Source organism: Chelonoidis abingdonii, chromosome 4, assembly GCF_003597395.2.
Source record: "Chelonoidis abingdonii isolate Lonesome George chromosome 4, CheloAbing_2.0, whole genome shotgun sequence".
NCBI classification, from domain to species: Eukaryota; Metazoa; Chordata; order Testudines; family Testudinidae; genus Chelonoidis; species Chelonoidis abingdonii.
Genome location: NC_133772.1, coordinates 56,362,642 through 56,374,502, shown reverse-complemented (window position 1 = coordinate 56,374,502; position 11,861 = coordinate 56,362,642). Strand labels below are relative to the sequence as shown.

The following is an 11,861-nucleotide window of genomic DNA, read 5'->3' as shown; positions in this document are numbered from 1 at the left end:
CCTACTGGAATGGATATGAGCAATCACTCAGAGAAGAAAAGACGGTTACTTACCTTTGTAACTGTTGTTCTTCGAGATGTGTTGCTCATATCCATTCCAAACCCGCCCTCCTTCCCCACTGTCGGAGTAGCCGGCAAGAAGGAACTGGGGAGCGGGCGGGCCGACAGGGGTATATATCAGCCGCCATGGCGGCACCACTCTAGGGGGCGACCTGCCGGCCCGCTGGAGTTGCTAGGGTAAAAGTCTTCCAACGAGCGTGCATGCGCAGCGCGTACACCAACTGGAATGGATATGAGCAATCACTCGAAGAAGAATGACCCGCACCCTTCCGTCCCCTTCCCACAACCCACGGTGCCAAAATGAGACGAGGTGCTCTGTGGTATAGCTGCCCACAATGCACCACTCCCAACAGCACAAATGTGGCCACACTGCAGCGCTGGTAGCTGTCAGTGTGGCCACACTGCAGCGCTTTCCTTACACAGCTGTACGAAGACAGCTGTAACTTTCAGCGCTGTACAGCTGTAAGTGTAGCCATGGCCAGAGTTAGGGTGCGGGAGGGGGCTCAAGGCTGAGGGTGCAACATCCGGGTGGGATTTAGGTTGTGCGAGGGGGCTCAAGGCTGGGGATGCAAGGTCTGGGTAGGAGTTAGAGTGTAGGAGGGGGCTCATGGCTGGGGGTACAGGGGCTGCGTAGGAGTTAGGGTGTGGGAGGAGGCTCATGGCTGGGGGTACAGGGACTGGGTAGGAGTTGGGTGTGGGAGGAGGCTCAGGGCTGGGGGTGCAGGGGCTGGGTAGGAGTAAGGGTGCGGGAGGAGGCTCAAGGCTGGGGATGCAGGAGCTAGGTAGGAGTGTGGGAGTGGCTCAGGGCTGGGAATGGAGGGTCTCGGTGAGAGTTAGGAAGCGGGAGGGGCTCAAGGCTGGGAATGGAGGGTCTCGGTGAGAGTTAGGAAGTGGGAGGCGCTCAAGGCTGGGAATGAATGGTCTCGGTGAGAGTTAGGAAGCAGGAGGGGCTCAAGGCTGGAGGTGCAGGGTCTGGGAAGGAGTTAGGGTGCTGGAGGAGGCTCAAGGCAGAGGGTGCAACATCCAGGTGGGATTTTGGGTGTGCGAGTTGGCTCAAGGCTGGGGGTGGAGGGTCTGGGAAGGAGTTAGGGTGTGGGAGGAGGCTCAGGGCTGGGGGTGCAGGGTCTGGGAAGGAGTTAGGGTGCGAGAGGGGGCTCAAGGCTGAGGGTGCAACATCTGGGTGGGATTTAGAGTGTGGGAGGAGGCTCAGGGCTGGGGGTGCAGTGGCTGGGTAGGAGTTAGGGTGCGGGAGGAGGCTCAAGGCTGAGGGTGCAACGTCCGGGTGGGATTTAGGGTGTGCGAGGGGGCTCAAGGCTAGGGGTGGAAGGTCTGGGTGAGAGTTAGGAAGCGGGAGGGGCTCAAGGCTGGAGGTGCAGGGTCTGGGAAGGAGTTAGGGTGCGGGAGGGGGCTCAAGGCTGAGGGTGCAACATCTGGGTGGGATTTAGGGTGTGGGAGGAGGTTCAGGGCTGGGGGTGCAGGGGCTGGGTAGGAGTTAGGGTGCAGGAGGAGGCTCAAGGCTGAGGGTGCAACGTCCGGGTGAGATTTAGGGTGTGGGAGGGGGCTCAGGGCTGGAGGTGCAGGGGCTGTGTAGGAGTTAGGGTGCGGGAGGAGGCTCAAGGCTGAGGGTGCAACGTCCGGGTGGGATTTAGGGTGTGCGAGGGGGCTCAGGTCTTGAACAGGGGTTTGGGGTGTAAAACGGTTACTTGGGGCAGCTCCCATTTGGTGCAGGTGCATGGGAGGTTGCAGGTGGCTCCACGTGTCCCTGCACTTGCCTGCAGACACCGCTTCCCACAGCTTCCATTGGCCACGATTCTCAGAGCTGCCTCCCCACCCCTCCTGCAGGCAGGGCCAGAATGCAGGGGTCAGGCTGCAGCCCTTAAAGCCCCGCCTCGTTTCTGAATCCAGGTCTGTGAGCGCGGGCAGAGGACTCAGAAGGAGCAGGGGCAGCAGCTTCTTTCCGACCGGCTGCGCGGCCGCCTAGTATCCTGAGTCCTCCGCCCTCGTTCGCTGCTTTCCCGCCCCCTGCACTGCCCGCCTGACCCCCCGAGGCTGCAGGTGAGCCTCTCTCCCTGCTCCCTTGCCCCTCAAGTTTCTGGCTGCCCCCACAGCCCCCCTCCATGGAGCAGCGCCCCCCCATGGGGGGAGCACCAGTGCTGAGCTGCCTGAGTGCCCGGCCCTGGGGCCCCCTCTTGTTTGGAGGCAGTGTGTGTTTAACAGTCAATCTGCCCCTGCCCACGTCCTTGGCCTGTTCTCTCTGCCCCACAGAAAATGCCTCCATTCATCTCCAGCTTTGTTTTGCTCCCACCGGGCCTCACCTTCTGAAATGGGCAGAGGGAGTGGCTCAGATGGTGTTCACGGGCAGGATTCCCCTCCCCCCCACCACCTAGGGTAAAAGCTTCTCAAGTCCCAGAGTCAGCCATGCCACTCCCATTCTCTCCACTCCACAGATGTTTCTGCAGGTGGCCGAAGTGGCGGGAGTAGCCTATGGACTGCAGCCCATTCAGATGAGAAAATGCCCCCGCCCCCGCCCCTCACCCTGCCCCATGCATCCTCACATTGCACACCTCCCACTCCCCCACAGCATGCTCCTGTCCCAGGCATCCTACTCCCTCAGTCCACAGTGTCCTCCTGCCCCATGCATCCCCCTCCCCCACTCCCTAAGGGTTGAAGTTTCCCCTTCAGATACCATCCTTCTTCCCATCCCAACCTCCTCCCACCCTCAATGATCCCCACTCCCCTCCTGTCTCCCCTGCAGCACGTAGACCTGCTGGTGCAGGACTGGAGCAGCCCTGGGGTTCTCGGAGCCCAGGGTGGGGAGCAGCATGTGAGAGACGTCAGACAGGTGAGTCTGGGGCTTGGGGGGTGGGGAATGGGACATGGGGCCTTTCCCCTCCAGGGGGGCTGGTAGCACTATACTTTATAAAAGTTGCCTGATAAATTCCATTCTAAGACTCCTCTTCAGCTGATAATAACTTTGCCAAACTTTAACTGTTTAGACTTAAATTTTCCATGCTTGTTCTCTGCCTCCAGCTGAATTCTTTCCTTCTTTCTCCCTAAGAACTGTACTGCATCAGCCCAAAGGTCCATCTAGCCCAGTGTCCTGTCTTCTGACAGTGACCAATGCCAGGTGCTTCACAGAGAATGAACAGAACAGGCAATCATCATCCATCCAGCCGTTTCTGAGAATGAGGCTAAAGAAAAACACGTTCTTTGAAAGAAAATTCTGATGTTCCTTTTTTTGAACATCTCTATTGCCCTCCTATTCCAGAGCAGGGACTTTAAATTTGGTAGGGGTGTGGCCTGGATGTCAGAGATATGCCCTGGGCTGTTCCCAAGAAAATCCCCCCACATTTGGCCAAGTAACAGGCCGTTGGATAATCTCACTTTGCACGTGCTCGGGAGAAGACTGGCTAGAGTTTAGCTGCTGAAGTCTCCAAAGAATCCGTCCATCCACACTGTCCATGCTCCAGCCCCTCACAGCTCCACATGCTGCCCAGACTGAGCATGTGCCGTCCCCACAGAGCGACCCAGCGTGCTCCAGCCAGGGGCTGCAGAAGCAAAGCTGGACTTTCCCTGCAATTGCTGCTCCAGACCCGGCACCAGAACTAAGAGGGGACCTCCTGCCTCTCCCATTCTCTCAATGAGCCCAGGCAGTGTGGAGAAGGAAGCAGCTTGATTGCAGTGTGGAGGGGAGAAAAGCCAAGCCAGGGAAGGGAAAGGAGCAGGCTGGGACAAGCGGTCCGGAGAAACTGGAATCTGAGAGAGGAGACTGGGACCTGAGATGGGGAGACAGGCTGGCAGCCACTCCTTTCTCTTCCTGCAGTCCCCTGCCTTGTTCACTGCTCCCCTCCAGAGAGGGCTCCTCCACACCCTCTCTGACTGCCCAGCAGGCTTGGCTAATGTTAACACAGGTGTTTGTGTGTCAGTGTAATGATTCCTCCTGGCTCCGGCAGATGCTGGAGGCGACATCCCCTTGCAAACACCCCAAGGCCCTGGAAGCACTGAACAGAAGCAGCAGCCACTGTTACCTGCTGCCCTTCCCTGGCAAGCGGGTCATGACTGGGAGCGAGGGAACCCTGAGAGGTAATGGACCCAGGACAGCGGCTCTGAGCCCCTTGCCATGTGCAGAGCAATGCGACTGGGGCACTGATCATGGCTGTGCATGGATGGTAGAGAGAAGGGAGATCAGAGGAGTGCCCACACGTGGAAGGTAGAGAGAAGGAGGATCAAAGCATCCCTAGATTCCCCCCACATCATCCACCTCTCTCCCCTTTGCAGACATGGATGAGGATTTCCGGGACAGCCTGAGGGACAATGTCACCACCCTGGTGAGCTCAGCCGGTCAACATGCCCGGAGGGACCAACATGGGGCGCTGCTCACTGGGACGCAGCTCGCTGCCAAGATAAAGGTGGGGACCGGCCAGCTGTGCTGGAGGGACCAGGATGGGGTGTTCTCTGCTAACAGTCACTGATGACCCCAATACTCATGCAACGCCGCTGTCAGCTCTTCCTCAGCTGCCCCACTGAAGAGGTGGCTGCATCTCAGCACCAGGAAAGCCCTCCCCATGTTCCCAGCCTTTCTAAGCCCTGTGGAGTCTGAGGTGATGATTTCTTTTGGTTTCTTTGCAGAAATTCACTGAGGCGATGAAGAAACATCGCTCGGGCTTCTCCTCTCCGTCAGGTACCGTCTCCACCTCTGACCTGATTGTGGGGTATGTCCCATCCATGCCAGGGCTGGGGAGCTGTTGGGAACTGGTTCCATCCTGCGGGAGGCGACTGCGAAATTTCATGTTCTTGGACTCCGAAGTCGAAGAATTTGACTAGAGAGCAGCTGGTGCTGAAGGGTTCGCCCATGGAACCTGCAGCATCAACCAGCCCTGCAGGTGTTTTGGCTTTTAAATGACAGCAGCTTATCAGAGCTGGCCCGAAAGTGGGCATTTGTGGTTTTGTTTTTCTTGCAGAAACTTGAGCTTCCTGCAAAACCCCTGAACGTTTCCATTTGGCAATGCTGCCAAGGAAGCTCCTGGGAACTGTAGTTCATGCTCCTCATGTACCCAATCCTGCACTGTAGGTTGGGCAGTACCTCTCATGAGCCCAGCCAGCCATGCAGGATAATGGGCAACAAGACTTCATCTCCCATGATGTACCAACATTGCCTCTTTTGGTGAGAGGACGCCAGGCATCATGGCCCTGGTGCATCATGGGAGATGTAGTCCAACCAGGGGAGCCTGACATAATCATATACAGAAGAATGAGGCATCTAAACTATATTTCCCATAATGCAACAGTATCTCCTCTCTTGCTGTGTTCACCATGGCCCCAGTGCCATTTTCGTGATCCTTGGATACAGAGACCCAAGGTCCCAGGACTCCACAGGGGTGGCGGGTCCGAGCCTAAGTTAAGACACAAGCCAGGGTTCAAGCCTTGTTACTTTGCAGTATAGATGCGGCCCTGCTGGACTCGTGCTCTGGGAGGCTGCCAAAAGTATCCCACAATCCCATGGGGCTGACTTTCCTTCTCCTCTTGCCATTCAAGTTTGCTGGACAGTCCAGTTTTCCCAGGTTGCACCACCACCAAAGCGGAAAGGGGCAGTGGCAGCTAGGGAGGACAGCAGGGAGTCTGGGATAGGGGTGATTGGACTCAGGCCCACATAATGCAGTGTAGATGCTGGAGCCTAGGCTGGGACCCAGGGTTCAACCAGTCCTAACCTAAGGTTACAAATGAGTGTAGACATTGACACTGACTTCCTGAGTTCCCGGGGTGTGCTTGGCCCCTGTTCTGTCCCAGGCCCTGCCCCCTACTCCAACCCCTTCTTCCAAGCCCCCACCCTGGCCCATCTCTTCCCTCTCTGCCCCTCCTCTTCCCACACCTGCCCTGCCTCTTCTTGTCCTGTTCTGCCTCCTCTCCCACCTCTTCCTGCCCTGCTCCTTCCTCTCCCCGCACCCAGTGCCTCCTGCAAGTTGTTGAACAGCGGGAGGGCTGGGGGGAACAGGAGGAGCTGATCTTCAGGACTATTTTTTTCTATGGGTGCTCCAGCCCGAGTACCCACAGAGTCAGTGCCTACGAGTGTAGACACTCCAGCCCTAGTTTAACAATCCTAGGGGCTGCTAACTCAGGTGGTACTAGTCCTGGCCTTCCATCACAGTGTAGACATAACCTTTGACATGGACTGTAAAGTGCTCTTGGGTGTCAGCCTCAGATCAGCTGAGACGGGTGCTACCCAGGCCCCCTTCTAGAGGAGAATAGGGGAGGGGGCTTATCTACATCGGGTAATAGACCAGTGTAGCTATTTAAGAAGAATTACTCCACAATAGCCACTCCAGCACAGCGCCAGAGCAGAGACTGTTCCAGAATCATTGCTCCTCCACCACAAGATTTAACCCAGCCCAGAACAATACCCCTCCCCCACTCCCAAACGAGCTAAGATTCACACCCAAACCACCTGCCTCCTGGGAATGAATAAAAACCGCAAATACCACCAGACCCATGAGAGTTGGTGTCACTGATGTGCTCTTGGGCATCAGTCTCAGGCCAAGCCTGGCTGGGACAGGAGTTTCCAAAGTCCTCGACCACAGGAAAGTGCTGAAAGGGCAAAGCGCAGGTCATGGCAGGGAAAGGTGCGGAGGTTGGGCTGCTGTGTGGATCAGACTGGAGACCAGCGGTGCCAGCAGCCCCAAGTGGCTGCCACAGCAGCTAACAGCATCGCTTTGTTACCTGAGGCTGCTGTGGTGGAAGCTGCAGCCGCTAGGTGGAGATGGGGCCCCACAAACTGCAGGTCACCCCAGCCGTGTCCTCCCCGTGCAGATGGCCGTCACCTTCCACAACCAGAGAGTCCTGGACAGGGCCAGCGCAGAACACGCTGTGTTTCTGAAAGAGAAGGTGAGTCCAGGTGGGGGGCTGTGCCCCAGCCAAGGGAAGCCCTGAGAACCATCTCAGTCAGCCCCCTGGACTATGAGCTGTAGGACAGGATATGTGACCTCATATCCGCTTGCAGAGTGGCTGGGGAGTTGGGAGACTCCAGCCCTGGCACAGCTGGGGCCCCAGTCATGGTTGTCGGGGGAGGTCTGTGCAGCACCCAGCAGGGGGGGGTAGGGTCTGTGCAGAGCCTGGCATGGTGGGGCCCCAATAGCAGTCACGGGGGGAGGGGGTGGCTCTAGCCAGAGGGTCCATGGGTGAGACAGGGTCACACACCCGTCCCTTCTAACAGCCTTTGTCCCCCCCCACCATTCTCTCTCCTTCCTCTCTCGCTCAGCGCAGGATGGCCTGGCCCAGCATATGATCGACTCTCTGATGGTGACGCCGAGCACAGTAGCAAAGTAATTTGTGCAGGGGCGCAGGGTGCTGCTGAGGCGGTGCCGTGAGGAGATGAAGGAGCCGGAGCCAGAGAAGGAGGCCCTGCTGACGGCGCTAGAGGAGGAGCTGACTCAGGAGGCCAACACCTTCCTAGAGACCTATGGAGAGCGCTATCAGAGTCATGCCATCAAGGCAGGTGTCGCCATTGGGGGGACGGCCCTGGGGTTGCTGGGTGGTGGGATTGGAGTTCTTGCCACTGCTGCTGCAGAGCTAAGCCTTGTCGAGGCAGCTGCCATTGGGGCAAGGGTGGGTGGTACAACCAGGATGTACATGGGTGGAAAGGTGGGTAGCGACACTGGGCAGCAGGAAACCGCAAGAGCTGCAGATGCCCACAGGGAAAGAGCGCTGCTGTTGGCACAACAGTTGGACCATGAGCCCCTGCTCTGTGATTTTGACTAAAACACCTTCCAGGGAGGCCTCCAGTCTGGACTGGAAGCCATCAAGGCACAGAGCACAGGTGCTGACTTTCCAATGTGCTGGGAAGTGCTTGAACCCCAGCTCTGCCCCAGGCTCTGCCCCCACTCCACCCCTTCCCCCCAGGCCCCACCCCCACCCCACCTCTTTCTGCCCAATGATGCTCCCTCCCCCAAGTGCACCATGCCCTTGCTCCTCCCACCCAGAGCCCCCCGAATACCTTGAAACAACTGATTGCGGCAGGCGGGAGGAGCAGAGGAGGGGGAGGCGCTGATCGGCAGGGACCACCAGCAGGTATGAGGTGTTGGGGAGGGATGGGGGGCTGATGAGGCACTGTCAGTGGCTGCTGAGCTCCCACTAATTTTTTCCCGTGGGTGCTCCAGCCCCGGGACCACCTATGGAATCAGCATCTATGGCACAGAGAATCCATGTCTGCATTGAGAGTTTGTCTGAATGGTTCATCTCCTTCACTGTGAGAAACTGGTGCTTTATTTCTCAGTGGACTTTGGCTCTAACCTGGTACTGTATCAAGGTTTCCTGTACAACCTTAACACTGCCCCCTTGTGCATGTGCATTAGGACAGGGTCTTCTATTCCATCATCACGTACTGGTATTTCCCCCAGAACTCAGTGCTCAGCTATCTGAAATTATGTTTTCTCCTCCCTCATTGGTCAGTGGGTGGCCCCCCCGGCCTTATTTCCTGCTGTCTTTCACAGCCTGCTATGAAGTCAGAATAATCCATTTCTGTCTGGGTTTTCTTTGGCACCTGAGTACTTCACCAACACTGATTCTTTCCACAGCACCTGTGAGGGGTGGGAGTGTGCTGAGTCCCCTTTTACAGCTGGGGAGCTGAAGCACGTAGAACAGGGGTAGGCAACCTATGGCACGGGTGCCAAAGGCGGCACGCAAGCTGATTTTCACTGGCACTCACACTGCGGCTCTGCATTTTAATTTAATTTTAAATGAAGCTTCTTAAACATTTTAAAAACCTTATTTACTTTACATACAACAATACACCTCTACCCCAATATAACGTGACCTGATATAACATGAATTTGGATATAACACAGTAAAGCAGCATTCGGGGGGGGGGGGGGGGGGCTGTGCACTCTAGCAGATCAAAGCAAGTTTGATATAACACGTTTTACCTATAATGTGGTAAGATTTTTGGGTCCCGAGGACAGTGTTTTATTGGGGTAGAGGTGTAGTTCAGTTATATATTATAGACACATAGAAAGAGACTGTGACCTGTAGATACCCTGTGGGAAGATTTCTCTGGACTTGTGTCAAGTAAAAGCACAACACAAAGGTTTCCCTCTCTATTCTGTACTCATTGCTCTAGATCCCCCTGCTTTTGCTCCCTACACAGCATAAGTGCATCAAACTTACAATTAGTAACGTTGCTTATTTTCTCTGATATGTAAGGCATCCTTCAGAGATACTGCATGGGATCTAATTCCCTTTAAGACAGTGTGACACGGTCAGGCCAGATGTCTACAGGAGAGTGATAGAAGGCACATATATTAGCCCCAGGTTAAGTAGGTCCCCTTTCCCTGGGTAAGGTAACAGGGAAGGTTCCAGAACAATCAGGAACTTTCTGGAAACAATTAAAGCAGACAGGCTGATTAGAACACCTGTAGCCAATCAAGAAGCTGCTAGAATCAATTAAGGCGGGCTAATCAGGGCACCTGGGTTTAAAAAGGAGTTCACTTCAGTTTATGGTGCACATATGAGGAGCTGGGAGCAAGAGGTGCAAGGAGCTGAGAGTGAGAGGGTGTGCTGCTGGAGGACTGAGGACAGGGCCGGTGCAAGGATGTTTTGTGCCCTAGGCGAAACTTCCACCTTGCACCCTCCCCCGTCCCCGAGCCCCCACCCTGAGGTGCCCCCTTGTGGCAGCTCCCCGCTCCTCCCTGAGGCTTCCCCCCCGCAGCAGCTCCTCCCTCCCTCCTGAGGCTTCCCCCCCCCCGCAGCAGTTCACCCCTGCTCCGCCTCCACCCCGAGCACGCTGTCGCTGATTCACTTCTCCCGCCTCCCAGGTTTGCAGCGCCAATCAGCTTAGGCGCTGCAAGCCTGGGAGGCAGGAGAAGTGAAGCAGCCACGGCGTGCTCGGGGAGGAGGCGGGTCAGGGATGAGCTGGGGTGGGGAGTTCTCCTGCGTGCTGCCCCCGCACCCTTACTTGCTGCAGGCAGCCCTCCCCACACTCCTCTGCCCCACCTCCCTCCACCTAAATGCCGGTGGCAATCTGGGCTCGAAGAAAATGCCGGCCCCCAAATCCTAGCACCCTAGGTAACCGCCTAGGTCGCCTAAATGGTTGCACCGGCCCTGAGTGAGGAGTATAAGCATGAACAGACATCAGGAGGAAGGTCCTGTGGTGAGGATACAGAAGGTGTTGGGAGGAGGTCATGGGGAAGGAGCCCAGGGAATTGTAGCTGTCGTGTAGCTATTCCAGAAGGCACTCTAGGCAGCTGCAGTCCACAGGGCCCTGGGCTGGAACCCGGGGTAGAGGGCGGGCCCGGGTTCCCCCCAAAACCTCCCAACTCCTAATCCAACACAGGAAGATCTCGGAGGCTAGCAAAATGTGTCAATAAGTGCAGGACCCACCAAGGTAGAGGAGGAACTTTGTCACAACAGATAAATAAGGAATCATAAATAGGTTGGCAGTGGCCATTTTAAAAAGCTCAGAAATGAAATTGCCTATGTCTATGTACTCCAATTTCCCCCTTTCTGGGGCTTGACTTGATTGATAATGCAAAAACAATAACTCAACAAACTTCAGCAGAAGCATCCTCTTTGACTTCTGCTGTTTGTATGGTGTCCCTGAAGGGCCTTCTCTGTCCTACTTTCCTCTCGTTCAAAGTGATTCTTTTCCCCTTTTATATCCTAGGTAGAGCTAATTGGAGGTGGAGGAGGGACGCATTAGCATAGCTCCACTCTGTTCTATTTAGGTTCTTATGCTGGTTCCACCATGGTATCGAATGTGACATCAGCAATTACTCATGCTCTAATCAGGGTTGTAGCCCTTAAGTATAGGGTGATTAAAGAGAAGAGCCCTACATTCTTATACGGGGTCTTAGAGCACATGCCACCAGTTACAGGTTTACATAACATCTACTGGTAATTAGACATGAATTCACTTGCTTAAACTACAAATAATGTAAATTGTTCATCAACAATAAGCATGCCATTTCTACCAGTTAATGATGTAATTCCATAGGAAAGGCTGAGTTATGAATTTTAATAGCTTTTCCATGCAAATAGAGATATCTCTCTCTCTCTCATTTATAGTGCATAGACACCCCTAAATTCAGTTCCTGAATGTATCACTTTAATATAACACAAACTGAAATAACACATTAAAACATGCTGAAGTGACAAAATGCATGTGTTCTACTATCACAAAAACATGCCAGGAAATCTAACATTTGGGCTGCCTATAATTGATGGGAAAAGCTCTTATTCTGGTTTTCATCCAAGCAAGCTCTAATATTATATTTAATAAGCAGAAACCATGAATCACAGTTTTAAAAAATCTGTCTAAAAGAAAACGTAATCCAAGACACACATGAACAGTTGGCATTCCCTTAATTCAAGAACTATGAATTGAGTTGGGTGAACACTGAAAAGCATTTTCTGGGAATATTCCACTGAATTTTAAAACAAAAGTCATTTTGACTATGTTCATGCCCCTCTTATGTTCACTTTTTGTGAATTGTCTAATAAATAAACTCAATTACTGGTATGAATAAAAAGAGAAAATTGTAAGTGTGACTCTTCACAAACAGTGAATTTCAAATGACATAACTAACACTGGCAAATTTTGAACTGTGAATTTTACACTCAACTATGCAATTCAAAAATGTTTGTTTTTGGTTAGTTAGTCAGTAAATCTTTCAAGTGCCAGGAAAAGACCCAATCCTGAGTTTTGTAATTAACCAGCACAGCATGTATTTCTGTGTTCACAACGAATGTACGAACACACCAAGAATTGTTCAGGAATGTTTGCAAAGAAGGAATGAATGTGAGAACTTCATAATC

At 54.1% G+C, this 11,861-nt stretch overlaps 1 protein-coding gene across 1 annotated transcript in view; it reads left to right on the top strand.

Annotated features, from left to right (window-relative positions):
* Positions 1 to 7,811, top strand: part of LOC142046809 (RING finger protein 112-like) — a gene marked incomplete at its 5' end in the record, with an annotated part of 21,809 nt that extends 13,998 nt beyond the window's left edge. Inside the window, 7 exon segments of the mRNA XM_075065845.1 lie at positions 2,507 to 2,564; positions 2,816 to 2,901; positions 4,013 to 4,142; positions 4,338 to 4,468; positions 4,689 to 4,735; positions 6,845 to 6,938; positions 7,317 to 7,811. Coding sequence (XP_074921946.1) covers positions 2,507 to 2,564; positions 2,816 to 2,901; positions 4,013 to 4,142; positions 4,338 to 4,468; positions 4,689 to 4,735; positions 6,845 to 6,938; positions 7,317 to 7,811 — 1,041 coding nt within the window.
* Between the last annotated feature and the right edge of the window lie 4,050 nt (positions 7,812 to 11,861).